This window comes from Suncus etruscus, chromosome 17 (genome assembly GCF_024139225.1).
Source record: "Suncus etruscus isolate mSunEtr1 chromosome 17, mSunEtr1.pri.cur, whole genome shotgun sequence".
Classification (NCBI taxonomy): domain Eukaryota; kingdom Metazoa; phylum Chordata; class Mammalia; order Eulipotyphla; family Soricidae; genus Suncus; species Suncus etruscus.
Genome location: NC_064864.1, coordinates 61,667,057 through 61,690,207, shown reverse-complemented (window position 1 = coordinate 61,690,207; position 23,151 = coordinate 61,667,057). Strand labels below are relative to the sequence as shown.

Here is a 23,151-nt window from a genome sequence, read left to right as displayed (position 1 = left end):
TGGGTTTGGAATAAAGGAGAAAACTATGGGAATCCTTCAATGTGGTCCTTTCTATATTGGTGGTTCAACTTCCACAGATTAGAAAGGAAACGAGGGGCTAGGACAAGTAAATAATCAGAGAGAGCTTTAAGTATACTGTGTTTAAAGAAACAAATTCAGCTCAAACTTCTATTACCTGATTGCCCTAAATTCCCTCTCTAATACAGAGGCCATGACTGTCAGTGCCCTAAATTTCATGTGCACTAATTTGCAAGATAATAATAAAAACCTAAAAAGTTCTAGCAGTGCTGTTTCCACTCCACTTAAGTTAATCTGCTCCCTTGCTTGACTAAAAGGCTTTGAGCTTCATACTTTATAGTAAACAAAAGAGGACTTTATTGACTTTGGTAAAATAATTTTTTTTCCGGGCAAGTGGGAGTAGATCTAATCCAGGACTGATCAGAAACATGCCTTTATTTTATTTGTCATAGTCAGTAAATGTTGTTCCATAGTTTGAATATTATAAATAAAGTTGCTATGAACATAAAGTCAATGCATCTCTTTGGATATTATTTATTTATATTTTTTGTGGTGGGATCCACAAGCTGCATGCCACTGGATCAGTTAACACCAAGCCAGTTGAGGACCAATGCTGATTGCCATTTTCTTGTAGCCCCCAGAAAGTTCTTGATTTGGGAGATCAAGCCCAGGACCTCATGCATACAAAGCCTGTTCTCTACCACTCAAAGCACATCCAGATATCCTGCATTCATCTTGCAAGTATCTATTTGTCTTACTCTTTTCATATCTTCTGAATAAATTTTCAAAAAATGGAACTGTTAGACTATACAGTAGTTAGTGTCCATTTGATAGTAAGTCCCATACTGGTTTTCCATAGCAGCTAAACTAGTTTCCAATCTATTTATTATTAGGACTCACTTTCTCAACATCACCACCAATATACTTTTTCTGGGCTTTCTATGAAAGAAATTCTGACAAGCATGAAGTAGTTATCTCTATGTGGTTTTAATTTGTTTTTTTCCCCCTAAGTATCTGTAAATGTCAACATCATTTTTAGTACCTACTGGTCATTTATTTATTTATTTATTTTTAGAAAAAAATCTGCTCTTAATTTTGCCAAATTTTTAACTGTTTTCACTACTTTGTCATATTAATTCCTTATAAATGTTGTATATCAACTCCTAATCAGATATGTTGTTGCAAATATTTTCATCTTTTCACTTAATAGTATCTGATCATGTACAAAATATTTTAATTGAATGTATATCCCATTTTAAAATGTTTTGCCTGTGACTATAGTTTTTCATAACCCCCAAACTGCAGAAGCACATGCCAGAAGTTTCTCCTCTATGCTTTCTTCCAGGAATTCATGGTTTCAACTCTTATAGTATTTTGTTTCAAGTTAATTTTTCTAAGTGATGTGAAAAGTGAATTTTGTTTCATTTTTTCATGTATGATATACAATTAACATAGTAGAATTTACTGGAGACTGACTTTTCCCAATTAAGTTTATTTGGTATAATGCTATTACTTTGCAATATATTAGTTAACCTGAATTTGTGTGTGTGTGTGTGTGTGTGTGTGTGTGTGTGTGTGTGTGTGTGGTTTTTGGGCCACACCCGGTGGCACTCAGGTGTTACTCCTGGATCTATGCTCAGAAATTGCTCCTGGCAGACTCAGGGGACGATATGGGATGCCAGGATTCGGCATGCAAGGCAAATGTCTCAACTCTTGCTAACTCTCTGGCCCCAACTTGAATTTATTTTTGGTTTCTAATTTCCATTTCATCGATGTGTTTTTCTATGATAGTACTGTACTCTATTTATCATAGCTTGAAATTTGGAAGTCCATTCTATTTTATTCTTTTTAGAAATCTTCTTTATGTATCCCATTAATTTAGATTTTTTTCTTCAAATCAGGAATACTTTATTTCTTCTAGTTTCTACTCTTATTCATTGGTTATTTGGGAGACTTTTACATTTAAATCCATTTACTAATTTTCCATTTTTAATGTTTTTGATTTATAGTTTTATAACCCTATGGTGAGAGAAAACATCTGGAAAGATCTCCATTCTCTTGAAATCTATAGGATTTGTTTTGTGTATAAAATACAGTCTCTCTGAGAAAATGTCCCATATGCACTTGAGAAGTTTATGTATTCTACTGCAGATAAGTTAAAGGATCAGCATACGTCTATTATAAATATTTGGACTACAATGTTTAAATCCACTGTTTTATTAATATTCTTTCTTGGTTCTTTGAAATTAGGTATTATTTTGTTGTATTGCTATTTATTTCCTTTTTTAGCTCTGTTAGCTAAATTTATATAATCACATATTCCAATCCTATAACATAGAAGATGACTTTCTTTGTTTCACTTTTTTTATTTTTATTTTTTTTTGTCTGAAGTGGAGAGTTACCACTTTTTGGAATGTCTTTTTCCATCCCTTCATTTTTTGTTTATGTGTATCTTTAGAATAAAGTAAATCTCCTGTAAAGAAAATCTGCTGTAAAAAAAATCTCCTGTAAAAGGTTTTTGGATCTTGGATTTTTATTTCATTTCATTTTGATTTATTTTTGGGGGGTTTTTGCAGTGTTTTTTTTATTTTGTTTTGTTTTTAAAAATGTGGAACTCTTCACGAATTTGCATGTCATCCTTGAGCAGGGGCCATGCTAATCTTCTCTGTATCGGTCCAATTTTAGTATATGTGCTGCCAAAGTGAGCACAATTTTTTGCAGTGTTTTTTATTAAGTAATTTAACCATTTATACTGAGTTGTTAGTTGGAAGTTATTTATACTGAGTTGCTAGTTGTAAGTTTGTTAATTTTGGTACTGATCTTTCATTTATTTATCGAGTTTCAGATTTCTTGATCCTTATCCTGTTTTATGTGTGTCTTTGGATTTCTCTGGGATCTGTATATTTTGACTAACATAATTTTTTGTATAATAACTACCACTATTTCCCTTGCAGTCACTGTGAGGCTTATATAAAATTCCTTAAAATACCAACAGAGCAAGAGAGGGGTTATATACAGGGGTTATGATGCTTGCCTTGCATTTGGCTGTTTCCCAGTTTGAGTCCCCAATACCACATATAGTGCCCTGAGCACTGCCAGGTGTCTCATCTAAGCACAGTGCTTAGAATAACTCCTAGAATAAGTAGAATAAATCCTATTATTATAGCCACACAATCCCCAAATTGTGTCATTTCTTAGTAGGGGGTATCCTAGTAAGTGTAGTCTTTATAGGGGTTTGAAGCTAATAGTAGTGACGTCCAGGCTAGCCATGTGGGCTTAATGGCTTAAGTGAAACTGTGCTCAGAAGTTGCACAGTCCTCACCCAGCTTGTGATCAATAGCCACAAAGGCTATCCCCAGCAGAACTTAAGAAGCATGCAGGGGTAGAGACTGAATTCAGAACCTTGCACATGCCAGGGAATGTTCTACCACTGTTTCTCTAGAATGTCACCAAATTTGAAACTGATAACAACTCATCATCAACAGAATTCTGAAACTTCTTTAAAATTTAGTTTCTCTCCCTCAAATTTTATGCACCATAAACTTAGTTCATAAACTTCTGGTGCAGAATCTAAGTTTAACTATGCATTTATGATTTACCAGTGAGTTTTATGTTACCTTATTTGGCTTAAAACCGTTCATGAAATGGCATTATATTACATGACTGTATAACATAAGAGGATAATGAGATATTTAACTCATTTATGCAAAAAAGATTTCTTTTAAAAAACTGTGTTTAAAATCATGATGCCATTTCAGAACAAAAGTAAGATATTTGTTGCTTATTTTCAGGGCCCATTACATAATTTGGGGGAGAAAGGTGAGGAGGTGAAAAATAAAGCAAAAAGAAGTACAGATAAAAACGAAGAACTCTTCTTTTTCTAATTTTCTATATTAATTTACCCCACCTTTTTTTCTAATTTAGATGTTACAGTTACAATATTATTGAAAGAGGTGTTTTATAGTTGCAGCTAAAGCCAATCCCTCTGCCAGTTTCAAGACCCTCCACGGTTACCCCATTATCTCTCTCCATAAGCCCCAAACTTTTCAGTTGATCATATCTCACATCGGTTCTTTTCTCAGGGTATCAGTAGTGGGGCTTACAATAAAACACACATTACTGAATGGAAGGAAACATTTACACAAATACATGGAAGGACTAATATCCAAGATACTGAAAGAACTTTCAATTCTTAACAACAATGTGTACACACACACACACACACACACACGCGCGCGCGCGCACACACACACACATCAAAAACTATCAAAAACTGGAGATGAAAGAATAGACCACCCCCACCCCAATGAAGACCAAGATGCCAAACACATGAAAAATGTACAGCATCACTAATTCACAAGGAAATGCAAATCAAATCAACAGTGAAATATCACCTCACATCAGCTAGAATGTCTGTATGAAAAAAAGAAAGGAAAGAAAGAAAGAAGGAAGGAAGGAAGGAAGGAAGGAAGGAAGGAAGGAAGGAAGGAAGGAAGGAAGGAAGGAAGGAAGGAAGGAAGGAAGGAAGGAAGGAAGGAAGGAAGGAAGGAAGGAAGGAAGGAAGGAAGGAAGGAAGGAAGGAAGGAAGGAAGGAAGGAAGAAAGAAAGTCATAATTAGTGCTAATAGGGATGTGGTGAGAAAGAAACTCCTAGTCACTGGTGAGATAGGTGCCTTTTGAAAAAAATAACTTAGAAACTTCTTAAAATATTGCAAATGAAAATTCCATGATGCAGCAATTCTGCTACTGGATATCTACCCCAAGAACTCAAAACCATTACTCCAAAATGACATACATATGACTATGTTCACTGTAAGAACCCTAAAAATCTATAAAAAAATTTTCAAGAATTGTAACTACAGAGTACAATTGCTAAGTACAATATTTGTGAGCATGAGATCATGAGTCAATGTATATAGGCTATTTAAGAAAACCAGAGCTTAGTAGTATAAATCATTGAAAGCATTTTTTGTCTTTGAACAGATTATGATTTAATACCATTATTTTAAGGCCATTTTTTATCTTCCTCGCTTAACAAAGATAAAACTTATTTTCCATTCTTTGACTTCATTTTTAAGTTTAACTTCTATGGAAAAGAAACAAAAACTGATACTGCTCATATTCTCCAAAACTGCAATCCTCAACACCTAGTCAAAAAAATTAATTCTAATTTAAGACTGTTGAGGATAATTCTTTAAGACATAATATATTTGATTTACATAAAAACAAAAAACATGTTTTTCATTATTAGTAGATTTCTTTGGTCATATATTTATATACATTTTATATATTATATTTATAATATATTTACATATTTATATACATTTTATACATATAAAATGTAACATTTTACATTATTAGCAGATTTCTTTAATCATATATTTATATAGTATACTTTTATAGTTTTGGAGAATCCTGAAAACTTTTATTATCAATTATAGTTGAAATGTATGATTTGTATAACAGAGTAAAACACAGTATGTTTATATATAACATATATGTTATATAACATATATATGAGTCAAATATATGAATTGTATATATATGAATCAAAATTGAAAAATAATTTTAATACTGTGTATAAATTAAAATACGAAAAAAATCCCACTTAAATGTCATGAAACAAACCACTTTTAAAGTTATGTTTGGTGAAAAAGAATGCTTTTGGGGAAGACACAAACAAAAACATTATAGACAAAGACCACGGATAAAAATTGACAAGAATACAGAACTATATCTTTAATCATAATGAAGATAATAATAACAATGAAGATAACAGTTCAAAAAAAAAAACAAGAGATCTGAGTTACTAACTAGAGGAAATTATAAAAATAAAAACTCAAATCTGATATGTAAAATGTGTTCTCCAGAAAAAAATAAGAACATTCGTGTCTTCAGAGAGATAAAATGACAAGCATATTCTATGAGTTATTCTTCAAAAAACTCATCACAGTATTATATTTAAAAATTGGATCTTTTCTGAGAATTAGTAAGTTCATCACAACATAGTTTATAAAATAGGCTTCTTAACTAGATACTAAACTGGATACTAAGCTGGGAAGAAAATGCATCCAAAATTCAACCCACAGAGGTATGTATGGAAGGAACAAGTCCTGGGAATTTCAAGGAAGAAGAATCTCAAGGAAGAACACAACACAATGGTTGTGTTAATGGACTCATGTACATGAGGAGCCATCATAAGCCATGAAGTGCAGCACCTCAATCAATTACAAAATACAAGTGCAAATCATAATTCAATTCACAAAGTTTCGAAGCCATTTTACTTACAATTGGCATTGGTCACCTTTTATTCCTTTTGTTGTGCAGAAACATTTTCCTGTGTGCATATGACAAATATTTGCATGGCCACTGCATGTACAAGCTGCAAGTGAAAATCAAAGTGACATTTTAATGTTCTGCATCACAAACATATGCATCATATTTCAGAAATGGCCTTATTGTTTTTGTATATAATTTTCTCTTGTTTAAAAATGAGGGTCATCACATAAAGTTCTTTTAATTATAGTGAAGTGCATTAAGTTTTTTAAAATATTTGTGAAAGTTTTTAATTCTTTATGGAGAGATGGTTGGGAGCTACACGCAGCTGTGCTCAGGGCCTATTCTTGACTGTACTCAGGGGCACTCCTGGAAGTACCTGATGACCAGTATGATGCCTGGGATTGAACTCAGGTCAGCATTGTGCAAGACAAGTGCCTTTCCCCATGTACTAAAGCATCTCTCCAGCTCCAAACTCCTGAAGATATTTTAAATAAAGTCTAGGATGGAGTTAAATTATTTATTTCATTATTCTTTTTTTTGTACACCCGCGGTGCTCAGGGGTTACTCCTGGCTATCTGCTCAGAAATAGGTCCTGGCAGTCACGGGGGACCATATGGGGGACCATATGGGACACTGGGATTCGAACCAACCACCTTTGGTCCTGGATCGGCTGCTTGCAAGGCAAACACCGCTGTGCTATCTCTCATAGATGCACCTGCTTAATATAATGAATTTCCAAAACCATAATTTGAAATCAGATAGTTTTATTTCAAAAGTTACCATATTTTTGTACCATAAGACACACTTTCCCCTCCCAAAAGATGGGGAAAATGTCTGTACGCCTTATGGAGCGAATGCTGCTCAGAGCTGAAGCCTGAGTACAGGGAAGGAGAGCATATACTACCCACTAGACATTCACAGTGTTACGCCCTCTTTATTACACAGACATACCACACAGTACAAATAATCAGGTTAACGAACTTTCACCATCACATATAGAGCTTCTGTTTAAGACTATTTGTTCTCTGCTGTGAATTTATTTTTTTATATAAACAAAAACGCATTTAAATATTATTTTAATTTTCTGATGTTAATAAAAAGAAGTTAGGCAAATGTGTTTAACCAGCTGTGGAACAACCTATTGTAAATATACTTCGGCCTCGCAGGTTGGTTGTTCCCAGGAGACGGTGTATCGAATTGCACCATTTGCTTTAAAATATTTTTTTCTTGTTTTCCTCGTCTAAAAACTAGTGCATCTTATGGTCAGGTGCATCTTATAGAGCCAGAAATATGTTACATCCATAGAACTACCAATATACCTTGGACAATTTATTTAATCTCTTTATGTTGAGTTACTTTATCTAAACAAGAGTAGAAATGGGACTTCGTTTCATCAGCCTATGTGAACCTGCCACTCACATTATTTTACTGACTTATTTTCTGACTTATTTACTTATTTACATTATTTTACACTATTTTACCTGTATTTCTGGGCTACAACTCAGTTATCGATTCATAGTCTAAGGAGAGAAGGCTCAACCCATTATCAGCACTTTCAGAATTTCTTAATGAAAATGAGTATGCTCCTCCAGATAATCAAGTGACTAAACAATCCCACTGATAAAAATTAGTTTAATTTTAAGTAAATTTAAAATTTTTTAATTTTAAAAGCAAATGTTCCACCTCTAAACTACTCCCTGATACCAGTATAAAAACTGACAGGTATTAAATGAGTATATCATTTTATCCTTTGGTCAACATTGTGATTTACAAAGTTAATCACAGCTGAGTTTAGACATATAATGTTTCAGCATCAATCTCATCACCTGTATCAATCTTCCTTTACCATTGTTTCCAGAGCCCATCCCATGCCGCCACCACCCCACCCCAGCTTGCAATCATAACAGGTCCATTTTAAAGTTTGGTTGTTAAAGTTTGGGTCTCATCATTTCAAGCCACAGAGTCAACAATGAGCCATTGTATTTTTTTAATATTAACGTAGAGAGTTTTGTACTAACACTGCCTTATAGTTCGAAATTTGCCAAGAACAAAGGATGCACATTAATATTTTAAAAACGGTCCCTTAATTAATCCTTTATGGAAGAACTGGAAAATAGTAAATGTACATGGGTTTTTAAAAAGAATTCTCTTTGTATACTAGGTTAAAAATTTCTGAAGCCAAAAATGTTATGTGTTTGAAGTACTTCTTTATGTAAGCTCATATGGTGGAATTCCCTTGAGGTGCTGTACTTCAAGCTAAAATGACACAAATGCATTTTAAGTTCATTTGTTTACAACTTGTACTCCCTGACAATGCTGAAATTATTGTTTAGTTGTCAGCATTTGAGGTAATCTTTGTATGCTGAATAAGTAACTATAAAAGCATCATACAGATAAACATGTTTACCGGGTTTTGGTAAACAAAAATATTTTATATGATTTATATCCTGAACATACAACAGTGAAGATTTTTCTGTGCCCATGAATTTCATTTCCCTATAAAACTGTAGTATTGAGTTAAAAACCAAAAAGTATATAGAAAAATATATTATCAGGTCTATTCAAATAAATTTTATATAAAAATATACTTTAGAAACAAGAAATCCAAAAGCAGTCACTTGTTTCAAGGGCAGATTAAGTTCCTTTCAATGCTATGCCATTGTCATCTATAATATAAAAATAAAATAAATGCTAAAGATTAATAATTCATGCATTTTAATTTCCCTTTTATTTCTATCATAACTATACATAATGTTATTAAATATATGTGCTAAATATTAAAGCTCAAAGAAAGTAAAAATCCTGACACAAATGTTAAAATAACATGACTAAATTCTTGTCTTGTGTTCTTCAAACTTTTTATTCTTTCTTGTAGTACGTCTAAATTTTTACTAATATGTGGCTTACTCAAGGGAAATAGAATATAGTAGGTCATTTTTATACAAATATAAAATGTTGCTATCTATACTATCTTATCAATCTGATCTTTCTTCACTGAAAACTCCAAAAGAACTATTGCCATGTATCAACCTGAAGTATGATTTTTTTTTTTTAGTAAAAAGACAGATAATTCTTTTAATTTGAAGTAGACAATCTGAGAAAGATTACTTTCTTTAGAATATATTGGTCTTTGTAGATCAGTTATGGTCACTATTGTTCTTCTGCCTCCTGGTCCTCTTCTATTTTCACCTCTCCTACATCCTGCACCTTCCTCTGCACAAACCCTTTCTTTAAAAATGCACATACCATTCTCGATTTATGGAACATACCAAAAAAATAAGAAATTGGCTGATCGTGTTTTCTCTGTTGATTTACAGACCCTTAGAAACATGGCTAGAGAATGCTGTAAATATAAGGCTGTTTCATTCATTCCACTGCAACAACTGACCTTCAGGAACCAACTCAAGTGTTGTGGTACATATAAACAAAATGTAGCACAGCTGGAATTCTACTCAGCTTTAAATAAAGGTGGAATCATGTAATTTCCTGCTCTGTAGATGGATCTGGAGAGTATCATACTGAATGAAGTGATTTAGAAGTACAGGAAGGTAGGATGCTTGCCTTGCATGGGGCTGAGTTGGATCCCTCGCATCCCTTATGATTTCCCGAGTGCCACCAGGAGTGCTGAGCCAGGAGTGACCCTTGAAACTCTGAACATCACTAGATATGGCCCCAAAACAAAACCAAAAACATGGGGGGGGGGAAAGGTGAGAAACAGATACAATATGATTTGTCTCACATGTGAGCTTATAAACACAGTAAGGCTATAACAAATGCTCAAAGGCAACTGAGAGCTGGTCTTCAGCAGGGAGCTTAGCTGGATGGGGTACTGGAGAGAAGAGAGCTAGTGGGACAGTGGTGGAGGATAGCTGGAATGTCTTATGCATGTACCCATAGATTAACAATTTTGCAAACCACAGTGACTAAAAATTCAAATTTAAAAAGGATTCTAACTAAATTTAAAAAGGATTCTAACTAAATATTAAACTTTAATCAGTATATATTTTCAGAGTCATGGGCTACTAATGCACTCTAGGCATTCTAAAATTAAGCAAGTAAAAACATATCGTGAATAATAAAATCAGACTTCTTTCTTTTTTCTTTCTTTCTTTGTCTTTCTTTCTCCTTCCTTCCTTCCTTTGTCTTTCTTTCTCCTCCCTTCCTCCCTCCTTCTGTCCCTCCTTCCCTCCCTCCTTCCCTTCCTCCCTCCCTCCCTCCCTCCCTTCTTCCTTCCTTCTTTCCTTCTTCCTTCCTTCCTTCCTTCCTTCCTCCCTCCCTCCCTCCCTCCTTCCCTCCTTCCTTCCTTCCTTCCTTCCTTCCTTCCTTCCTTCCTTCCTTCCTTCCTTCCTTCCTTCCTTTTGCTTTTTGGGCCACACCTGGTGATGCTCAGGAGTTACTCCTGGCTCTGCACTCAGAAATCGTTCCTGGATTGGGATGCCAGGAGATTGAACCGTGGTCCATCCTAGGTTAGCCACATGCAAGGCAAACGCCATACCACTTGCACCACCACTCTGGCCCCAGACATTTTTTTCTTTTTAAAGTGGGACATTTTTCTTAAGGACATTTTTAACAGTATCTCAGAGACAAGAGAGATGAGGGCTGGTAGGTGCAACTCAGGACATGCAGCTCATCACATAGAGTGATGAGTGCAGTTGCAGAGATGACTACACTGAAAACTATCATAACAATGTGAATGAATGAGGGAAGTAGAAAGCCTGTCTCGAGTACAGGTGTAGGGGGGTGAGGAGGAGGGAGATCTGGGAAACTGGTGGTGGGAATGTTGCACCGGTGAAGGGGGGGTGTTCTTTACATGACTGTAATCATACAATTATAATCATGTTTGTAATCACGGTGTTTAAATAAAGATAAAAAAAGATGTTAAAATTAACCATAAAAAATAAATAAATAAAAATAAAAATCGGCATAAAATTAAAAAAAAGTGGGACAATACATTTTTAAAGAATAGATTAACTGAACTTTACAATAAAGGAAATAAACATATTAGCATGAAATTATGGGTTTTAATCTAAGTATAGATAGATACAAAAAAATTAGAGCAGGTAGATGCTGAAATTGGTATCAGTGCTTGAGTATTTACACAATATACTGCATCTAAAATTGCTTCTTAAGATACTTTTATTAAAGAATTAAACAGCAATCCCAGAATAAAAAACTATAGTAGACAAAACTTTAATCAAATATTCATAGGGAATATTACGCCTGGTGTCTGATAAGTGAGAAAAATTTAGTATGACTTCACCAATATTCTTGCCAAAAATATATCAAAATATAATTGTAAGACAAAGCTAAATTGTAACATATGCTATATATACACAAACAAAGTGGGCAGGATTACTTATTATATGGGAGATGAGAATCCAAATGACAGTGAGATATAATCTTACACCTGTTTGGATAACATAGGCCAGAGATTAGGAATAACCAAATGTCAGTAATGGTAATGAAAGGAAGAAATCTTCATTCACTGTTGGTGGAAAAATCTCTTGGTTTGTCCTCTATGGACAGCAGTATGGAGATGTCTTTTTCCAGAAAGTAAGGAGACACATTTATATTTTTGACTTTCAAGTCTCTACTATCATTATGTTTAGTAATTTTCCATGGCAAGGAGCTCCCGGAACAGGCCAGAGTGAGTGCAGGAGGACGCAGAATGGAGCGGGTGGAAAGTGGCCATTCAAGGGAACCTTGAGCTTCTGGAACAGACCAGAGTGAGTGCAGGAGGTCGCCGACTGGAAAACAGCCATTCAAGGGAACCTTGATCTCCCAGGACAGGCCAGAGAGTAAACCTACACTGTCTGGCTTGAAGGGGGTGGTGATTGGCCAGGCTTGACTGAAGACGAGGGAAGATCCAAAACTCAGTGACATCACCCAACATACTCACGTAGAGCCACATCCCAAGAAGGGACCCAGCCCCACACCACAGGTGGCAAAAGCGGGCTGAAACCTGTAGGTACTGCACTTCCAAGCCAAGCCAAAAAATGCAAAGAAAGATGGGTAAACCAAGGAAAACTTTAACAACAGGGGAGATGGAGAGAAATCAGAACAAGTTCCCAAGTCTACCAAAACTCACAGACCAAAGAGAGGAAGACCTAAAAGCAGCCATGAGAACAGAATTCCAAATCATGCTAGAAGAAATGAAAGACACTGGCCAGAAATTACAATGAATCAAAGATGAACAAATGAACCAATTTAAACAAGAATTCCTACAAAATATGAAAGACTTCATACAAACAGAATTAAAAGAAATTCGCAAAACCGTAGAAAGCCAGAAGAGCAGAATCTCACAGCTCGAGAATCAAATAGAACAACTCAAAGATAAACTGCAAACAAAAGACAACAAAGAAACCAACAAAGAAATAGAAGGTTAAGCACTGGAAGTAAAAGTCCAGCCTAAACAGGCCAATCAAGTCGGAGGAAATTGAAACAGTAATTAAGAAACTCCCAAAGAACAAAAGTCCTGGCTCAGATGCTTTTACAGGTGAATTCTATCAAACATTCCAAGAAGAATTACTTCCACTGATCCACAGGCTCTTCCAAACCATTGAAAAGACAGGAATCCTCCCCAATTCCTTTTATGAGGCCATTATCACTTTGATTCCCAAAGAGGGCAAAGATACTACCAAGAAAGAAAACTACAGACCAATCTCACTAATGAACATAGACGCAAAAATACTCAACAAAATCTTAGTAAACCAAATCCAGCACTACATCAAAAAGATTATACACCATGACCAAGTGGGTTTCATCCCAGGGATGCAAGGCTGGTTCAACATACACAAATCAATCAACATCATACACCACATCAACAATAAAAAAGACAAAAACCACATGATCATATCAATCGATGCAGAGAAGGCATTTGACAAAATCCAACACCCATTTATGTTGAAAACACTAAGCAAAATATGTCTGGAAGGAACCTTTCTCAAGGTAGTTACAGCTGTCTATGAAAAGCCCACAGCTAACATTATCCTTAATGGTGAAAAACTGAAAGCATTCCCACTAAGGTCAGGAACTAGGCAAGGATGTTCACTCTCTTCACTCTTATTCAACATAGTCCTAGCAATAGCAATCAGACAAGAGAAGGGAATCAAAGAAATTCAAATAGAGAAAGAGGAATTAAAACTATCTCTTTTTGCAGATGATACAATGATATACATGGAAAACCCTAAAGAGTCCACAGTAAAACTCCTAGAAACAATAAACCAATACAGCAAAGTGGCTGGTTACAAAGTCAATACACAAAAGACAGTAGCATTTCTCTATACAAATAACGAAGTAGAGGAAAGCGAGATTAAGAATACAACCCCATTTAAAATAGTTTCAAAAAACATCAAGTACCTAGGAATCAACCTTACAAGGGAAGTGAAGGACTTATACCAGGCAAACTTCAAAACACTTCAGAAAGAAATTGAAGATGATCCAGAGAAATGGAAGAACATCCCATGCTCATGGGTAGGTAGAATCAACATAGTCAAAATGACTATCCTACCCAAACTCCTATATAGATGTAATGCAATCCCCATCCAAATTTAAACATCGTTCTTTAAAGACTTAGAACAATCAATCATAAAATTCATCTGGAACCACAAAAGACCCAGGATAGCCAAACACGTACTAAAAAACAGGAAGCTGGGTGGCATCTCTTTACCTAACCTGAAGCTATACTATAAAACCATAGTGATCAAAGCAGCATGATACTGGTACAATGACAAAGCCTCAGACCAGTGGGTTAGAACAGAATTTCCAGACATAAGCCCTCAGATATACAGTCAACTAATATTTGACAAAAGAGCCAAGAACTTGAAATGGGACAAAGTCTTTTCAAGAAATGGTGTTGGTACAACTGGAAAACCGTTTGTAAGAAATTGAAAATTGACCTCACCCCATGTACAAAAGTCAAATCAAAATGGATTAAACACCTTGAAATCAGACCCGAATTTATAAAGTTTATTGAGGAAAAAATAGGCAGAACACTCGAAGACCTATATATCAAAAAAGTCTTTGATGGTAGAATGCCAATGGCAAGAACTTTAGCATCAAACTTAAACAAATGGGACTACACCAAACTAAAACGCTTCTGCATGGCAAAAGAAAACCTACTTAACACAAAAAGACAGTTAGCTGAATGGGAAAAAAAAAATTCGCACTCAACATGTCAGATATCCAGAATATACAAAACACTCAGAAAGCTGAGCCCCCAAAAACCAAATAAAGCTATAGAAAAATGGGGAGATGAAATGAATAGACACTTCTCTGAGGAAGACCAAAAGATGGCCAACAAACACATGAAAACATGCTCACCTTCATTCATCATTAGGGAAATCCAAATCAAGACAACAATGAGGTACCACCTTACACCAGTGAGAATGGCTCACATCAAAAATAATGGGAACAATCTGTGTTGGCGGGGATGCGGTATGAAAGGCACTCTCATCCACTGCTGGTCCAACACCTAGTCCAACATCTATGGAGAACAGTCTGGAGAGTGCTCAAAGATCTCAGAATTGAGCTGCCATTTGATCCAGCAATTGCTCTCCTAGGTATCTACCCCCAAGTTGGAAAGATATTCATTCCAAAGTATGTGTGCACCCCCTATTTATCGCAGCACTCAGTATAATATCCAAGTCTTGGAACCAACCTTGATGTTCAACAACAGATGAATGGATCATTAAGATGTGGTATCTATACACAATGGAATACTACATGGCATTCAGAAATGATACAATCACAGACTTTGCGGCAACGTGGATGGACCTAGAACATATTATGTTAAACAAAGTAAGCCAGAAGATGAAAGACAAACACAGAATGATAGCACTATTCTGAAGCATCTAGAACATACAACTTATATACAACTAATACTCAACAATCAAATAACAGGGTTTAACAGGGTAGAAACTCCAAACACTGTAACAGTCAACATATACCAGAGAGCAGTGCCCAAAACACATGAAAAAGGTACAACACAAACTCTTGATTACACATTATACCACAAAGAAACCAGCAGCAACAGAAACAGTAGCATAGAGAGAACAGGTATGTAATCAGCCTTCTACTAGAAAGGCCCATAATAATCCCTTAGGGATCTAATACAGGATTACATGTAAAGAATACCATGGGAAATCACTGACCCCAACGGAAGCATTTCATAACAATTTGTTTTAATGCCTTAATCTTACTATATTTAAAATAACCTCTCAGATTTTCTGTCCACAGGCATTCTTGGATACAAAGTGTGGACAAACTAAGATGGCATCTCGGGGCTCACTCACACGAGATACCATACCCAGCTTGCACTATGAGAATGTCCTGATAAAACTCTTTAACATACCCTTTATCTCTAGGTTATACCTTCTTTTAGGACCTGAAACACATGACCAGCCAGACAATGGAAGCATGGAAGCACAGACCATGGAACTGTGACCTACAGACTTATACTACAGGCCCTACTCATCAAACACAGTCAAGCAAACTAGCATTCCCATGCTCTTTTCTCCTCTCTTCTCAATACTTTCTTTTTTTTTTTACTTCTCTTTTTCTTTTAAATTGATTTTCTCTTTCCTTCTCTCCTGCCCCTTCCATATACTTTCCCCTTTCCCCCTTTGGAAATCTGACTATACCTTCACCCCTCAATCCCACCCAGATTTCCCACCTCATTAAAACTCTTCACCCTTAGTTCTTAACCCATTAGGCATCAAGACTGACCTCCCACCCCAACAAACCAGTACCCAGCACCCAAGCGAAGAGACAGTCAAACCCACACCTTGTCCCCTGCAAGAAAAGACAACCAACTCCCCTGCTGACTCATGCTGCGCGGTCCTCCTTACCAACTCTGCCTAACGTGGACTGTTACTTGAAACCGGACTTAGCCATGAAAGTATCCCCAATGCACGAACCCTTCCCAAGACCTCCCTGCAGCAAATCTTTTGCCATTCTCAAGAGGGTCAGGTTGTATGATGAAAAGGCACACGGGAACCCACAAACCACAAGAAAATCTCAAAAGACAATGGGGAAACCTATACTTCCATCATAAGTAAAAGACCTGTATTACACCACCTCTTTACCTGCTTTTTCCCCAACTGTAAGGTAGTCTCTTGCATAACTCTGTCCCTTTAATCACTTTTTTATTTCATTTTTTAAATCTTTTTCTTTATATATATATATAGAAATATAATAATAGAAATAAAAATATGTGTGCTTATATATATATATATAAGCACACATATTTTTATTTCTATTTTTATCTTTTTGGGTGTGTGACCTATTTCTGTTTTCTTCTCTTTCCACCCTCTTACCTGCTTTTTCCCCAACTGTAAGGTAGTCTCTTGCATCACTCTGTCCCTTTAATCACTTTTTTATTTCATTTTTTAAATATTTTTCTTTATATATATATAGAGAGAAATATAATAATAGAAATAAAAATATGTGTGCTTATATATATATAAGCTTATATATATAAGCACACATATTTTTATTTCTATTTTTATCTTTTTGGGTGTGTGACCTATTTCTGTTTTCTTCTCTTTTCACCCTCAAATGCACTGGCAATAAAATATGGCACCATTTCTCCCTGCAAAGGCGCACTAAAAAAAGGGAAAATCTTACATATAAAAATGAGTTCTTATCTGCTAGAGATAAGAACTCATACTTCTTTACAATACAGGGGCATCTCTGTCAAGTGGACCCAACTTAGATCCCAGGTAATTAGACACCAACCGTCCAGCCTTGAACACTGGATCCCAGACATAGAAATGATACAGCTCTTCACAACAGCCACAGGAAACAAATTTCATCCGGGACATCATTAATACTGCTCAGACATCAACAAGTCCTAGCTCTAATATGATATCCTGACAACGAGGAAACTGGGAACAACTTGACCTAAGAGCAGGTTATCCTACCTCACCAGCTAACGATAAGACAAAATCTCAGAAGACTTGTCACCCTTCGGTCTGTCCAAATGCCAAGATTGAGATTTACAGATGACTGGCTGATAGAACCATGGCCAGACTGTATGTATCCTGGGACCAATAAAAAAGCCCTATCCTAGGGTTTGAGCTATGACCTGCACAACAACCATGATCTCTAGTTCCAGAGGTCTGTCTGAGACAATTGCAACGGTTTGGGTCTTCGGGAAACATAACGAAAGACACTATTCGAGGCCTCGTCCTAGGATCAGCACAAAGACCAAGACTCCCAACCACAGAAAACGGATTAAAAGGACACGGAGGGAATAGAACTTCTAGAACCACAAAGAAAGACTTCATCATAAGTTCCACTCCCTGACCTGTGCAGATACCCAGATCTCTAGATACAGAGGTCTGATTTTATCACCCAGGACTGAGCAGAAGTCTTCCATTCACCACAAAAGCACCAATGGGAGAGTAAATGAACCTGAAAGGAGTCTATAGTTAATCCCATGACAATATACTTCAAGGGTGGAAAAACCCTGTTTTTCTTAGGCCAAGGGAATTCCTTTTCGAATGACCCCAATATTTACTGTGCCTGTGCAGGAGAGAAGAAAAAAGGAAAAAAAAAAGGAAAAAAAGGAAAAAATATTTTTATCTAGTTTTTGCCAATTTATTTGTTTTGGTGTGGTTATTGCAGTTGTTGTCTCCGTTCATATTTAGTTTTTTTTCTTCTTTTCTTTTCTCCCTTTATGTGCTCTGCCATGTTTTTTATCTCAAGACCATGGCCTTTATGTGGTGCTTATCTTTGTTGTTGGAGTGTTCACTGAATGTTTTATTTGACACTTCTTTTTGTACTGTTGTGGTGTTCCACCTCCTTTTTCCTCTTCGTCTCTCAAAACTAGGATGAGAGCTTCCAGAACGACTCTGCCCATTTTCGGCATATTTGATTTTTTCCCCAGTTTATTACTTTTCTCTTCTTCAAACAAAACCACATAACTTGAACTATCTAGTCCCGCCTCCCAACTAGAGCGGGAAATAAGGGAGGTACCAAGACCAAACTGGTGTAGGACCACTAAGTAGTCAGCTAGGCACAGAGGGGACCACTTATTCTGGAAGCCCTGGGGGTGAGGGAGGAGAATATGGGAGGTAGGATGGGAACGGAGGTGGAGGGAGGACAATTAGGTGATGAGAATTCCCCTGATTTTATGTTAAAATGTACCTAAAATATTATTGTCAATGATATGTAGGCCACTATTATTAAAATAAAAGTATATTAAAATTTTATTAACCAAATATATAAAATAAACTTAAATGTATATAAAAATTTCCATGGCAAATTTTGTTTTCCTAATATTTTATTACATTATTTCATCTTATGGTTAGAAGGGCAGCTTTTAGCAACTTAAAATACACAAAATGGACATCTTAAAATTTTTGTAACCACACTGCTTGAATAAAAAATTATTATTAAAAATAAAAATAAAAGTTTGAAAGAATTCACTAGTGATTCTGAGCCTGGGCTTTTGTTTTGGGAACTCTTTTGATTACTATTTCAATTTGTGGCATAAAGATTCTCAAGGTAATCTCTGGTTACCCTTTGAATTCCTGTAATATCTATAATGGCCTCCCTGTTTTTATTTCTGATTCAGTTTATTACATTTCTCTTTTAATTTCTTACTCTGCCATAGAGTATGTCAGGGGTAGGGAGTTAAGAGGGAAAAGGATGGGAAGTGGGAGGGAAACAGGAGATATCTGTGATAGAAAGGGTGCACTGGTGAAGAATGGTGTATATTGTATGACTGAACTCCAAACAATAAACAATTTTGTAGCCATAGTACTTAAACTTAAAAAATGAAAGAAATAGTCCTTATCTACTCCAGAAAAAAACCTGTACAAATGTCCTAATGCATTTTATTGTCAATGATAAAAGTTGTGTATACAAAAAAACTATAAACTTTTGAGAGAAAAGAGTATACATAATAAATATATTTAAAACTCTACTTAAATACAAGTATATGGTAGAGTAAAAAAAATAGTTTGAAGTTATAAACATATGTATAGGCTAAACTATTCTGATAAAAGGCACCCAGAATAATTAAGGTGGTGAGACAAAAATATATATGGCACATTTTGAAAACATTTTGAAAATCAAACCAGGTTTTGATTTGCTTTGATAGAAAAATTGAAGAATTTATGTAAGTCATATTTCTTCTTCCTCATCTAAACTCCATGGAACTTCTCTTATGTTAAAAAATTGTATGCACAGTTATTATATTATGCACAAATATTCGATTACTACTTATAAGAACTATGAGTACAAAGGGAAGCTAATCCTCATTCCCAGCAAAATAAAATAAACATTTAAAACCAGTATATTTTTAGTTTTGGCTCAGTGAAAAATAAATAAAAGATGAAAAATGAATGCCAAAAAAATACCCCATTTTTACCACTTGCTCTAAAGTGAAAATATGGTTTGAACTACAAAGCTCTCCAGTTAGAAAGTCTGAATTGTTCTTTTCTTAGATTATGTTAAAATGACTTAAACAGATAACAGACACAGATATTTTCTTATCAATATTAATATTTCTTTCAAGGACAGTAGAATGATCTACAAAGCTATGTATTTGTAATTATGAAAGAAAGATAATATAAAAATTACAAAAACAAAATAAAACTTTTCTTATCAACAATAAAACTTTTCATAGCCAACGTAGAATAACAAGGGAGTGATATTTTACAAAAAACTGTGACAGCAATTATCAAAGAGACACCAATATTGCTTGAACCCAGAAAAAAATACTACTGCATTATTTTAGCTCAAATGTCTCCTGAACTGAAATTTGAAAAAATGCGTAAAGAAGTCCAGAGATATAGAAGTCACCGAGTAAATAAAGTTAAAATTGGTAAAGTTGAGTTTATATGATAATGTGGTTGAGCATGAGACAAAACAGTGTATGAATGAACTAGCAGGAGAATAAATATGAAAGAGAAAGATGGACTGATCTGTTAGGAAGCAATAGCAATAGACTAGGTGAAGAAAAAAAGATAAAACATAAGTAGTACAGTGACATTTCTATGTTATATACTCATAGGGATAAGAACTAAACAATTGATTTCATCTGATTCAAAGAAAAACAGAAAGCTTATTAGATTGGTACAAGAGTCAAGTGGTGCCTGTTTGAAATCTAGTAGACTCATTAATACCACTTTGGCCTAAATCCTTGGTTTATCATATGTAAAGTGGGTATAATATTATAAGCATTATAAAATACTGAAGATAAATGAAAAGAAAAAATGTTAGCAATATTCTTGGCTTAAACATTTTAATATAATACTTATAACAGATTGACAAGGGAAATGTTGGATTCATTAGGCTATCATGTATACATGCAGTAAAAGGTGTGGAACAATATAAAAACTTAAAGGATAGGAATCCAGAAGAGCTCCTGGTGCCCAAGCATAAAGGGCCTTGTTGATTATTATAATCTTGTAGATTATTTCATATACAATTTGGTAGCAATATAAGGCTTAACTAATGTTAATAAAATGGATATGGTTAGTAAAGTATGTCTTTGTTTCTTTTCCTCTAAGGATGATTATAAAAAACGCATTATATTGGAAATATCCTCATTTAATCATTCAGCAATAGTTTCATTTCAAGTAGACTACAGCACTCAACAGTAGAGTAGAGGAATCACAGGGGCCTAAACTGATAGTGACAATAGAATACAAAAAGGGGATAGAGAGATTAAGCAAAAAAGAGAAAGAGATAAGAGAAACAAAATCTATTTGAAATAAAAATCTAATCAATAGGGGGTGGAGAGATAGCAAAGTGGCAGAGTGTTTGTCTTGCATGCCGAAGGACGTTGGTTCAAATACCATATGGTCCCCTGGGCCTGCCAGGGGCGATTTCTGAGCAAAGAGCCAGGAATAACCCCTAAGCAGCCGGGTGTGACCCAAAAACCAAAAAAAAAAAAAAAAGTAATCAATAAGGGAAAAAACGTTAATAAAGGTAGAATTGGAAGTGAATGCTGCAAGGTTCATGGATCACACTGTATAGTGTGGGTGATGGCCTCAGTCCTATCACAAGCACAGTAAAAAAAACGGGGTAAACAGAAAATCAAAAAGGATGGTCTAACATTAAGTCAAGTAGGGATGAAGAAAAGGATGGTTCTTAAATGATAAAGTTTCTGAATTCAGCTTTTTATTGTAATTCATTTTACTAGTATTGTCTTTGTATATAAATGTTTAGTTTAGGAACTCAAGTTATTTTGAGTTTGCTAGTAAGTGGGCTGTAGTGATCACTAAATAGACTATCAAATGTTTACAGATGTCCTTTAAAGCCTAAAGTATATCATACAATTATTATATCATTATTAGTTGGCAGACATGGAAAAAGAAAGATAAAATCACGGATGTAAAAGCACATGATTAAAAGAAAAGTCAATATTTATTCAGATCCTGTGATATATGGTACTATAAATACATCTTTTTTTTTTTTTTTTTTTTTGGTTTTTGGGCCACACCCGGTAACGCTCAGGGGTTACTCCTGGCTATGTGCTCAGAAGTTGCTCCTGGCTTGGGGGACCATATGGGACACCGGGGGATCGAACCGCGGTCCGTCCAAGGCTAGCGCAGGCAAGGCAGGCACCTTACCTTTAGCGCCACCGCCCGGCCCTATAAATACATCTTTAAGAGAAAAATTTTTTTCTTAAAAATGATATGCTAAGAAGTCCTTTAATATGTTTTTAACAAGAATTTGAGTGGTGGCCACACCCTGTGGCACTCAGGGGTTACTCCTGGCTGTGTGCTCAGAAATCACTTCTTGCTCAGGGGACCATATAGGCAGCCAGGGATCGAACTGAGGTCCATATTGGATTGGCTGCATGCAAAGCAAACATCCTATCACTGTGCTATCAAGCCAGTTCCTTAACAAGAATTTTTATGCTGATGTTAATTACAATCTGTAATTGTCAGAAAAATTCAAACACAAAGTTAGAGATTTTAAGGTTTAACACTAATATATTGTACAATACTTAAAATGTGTTTTTATAAACTTTATAATATGATAAACTACCCCAAATAAATTACCTTTTAATTTCATTCTAATTTTCATTTAGTTGTGATGCAATTAAAAATTCTACATATATATTGCGGCCCCCAAATTTTTGCTCTATTCTCAGGATTGATTCCCTGAGCATTGAAGTGCTTAGAGAACCATATGTGGTGCTGGGGAATCAAACCAAAGTCAGGGAATCCAAAGCAAGCTTCTTACCCCTTTGCTATGATCTCTCCAACCCCTGGAATTTTACATGTGAAAGCCTCTAAGATACTTGTTTTTTTAATGTCTTACACTATGTCCTGTCCAACAACTCAGAAATTTTGTCCACAGACAACCTCCCATCCTCTACAGCTCCAGCACTTGCTAGGCCTGGCCTAGGGATGAAACTGCAGTACCAAATACAATAAGGAATTAGAGGAATTCAACTAATCTAATGGCCAATGGGAAAAAGCCTTGGAAAGTTCCAAGCAAAGAATTGTCTATGCTCCAAATGAAAAATGTTTAGGCTGTACAACTGAATTGAAGATAAGAATAGATAAAAAGCATGGACAAGAATAGTAAAGCATGATAAATCTCTAATCAGAAACTGCTAATCTGAAAAAGCACAGTAGAAAAGTTAAGCCACACGGGCAATAAGCAGCACAATGATAGAAAGACTCAGCATCTTAGATGACAAGATGCATGAAGCCACCAAATACAAACAATTTATAGGGAAAAAATAAAAGTAAAGATACTCAGAGACCTATTATAAGTTTAAAGAGACTTAGCATCCAAATTATGGAGACTCTGGAAGGAGAAGGAAGAATATTAGGAAAGAATTTTTTGGTAATAGAAATTATCAGAGAATCCATATGGAAAGAGC

General features: G+C 35.3%; 1 protein-coding gene and 1 non-coding gene across 3 annotated transcripts in view; both read right to left on the bottom strand.

Annotated features, from left to right (window-relative positions):
* ATRNL1 (attractin like 1) overlaps positions 1 to 23,151 on the bottom strand; it is a 733,758-nt gene that overhangs the window by 520,458 nt on the left and 190,149 nt on the right. For both annotated transcript variants that reach the window (XM_049764403.1, XM_049764404.1), the window contains exon 20: positions 6,306 to 6,399. In XM_049764403.1, coding sequence (XP_049620360.1) covers positions 6,306 to 6,399 — 94 coding nt within the window. The remainder of the gene's footprint in view (positions 1 to 6,305; positions 6,400 to 23,151) is intronic.
* LOC125995287 (U6 spliceosomal RNA) lies at positions 2,621 to 2,727 on the bottom strand. The gene has a single exon (XR_007490835.1). It is a non-coding gene; the product is annotated as a U6 spliceosomal RNA (small nuclear RNA).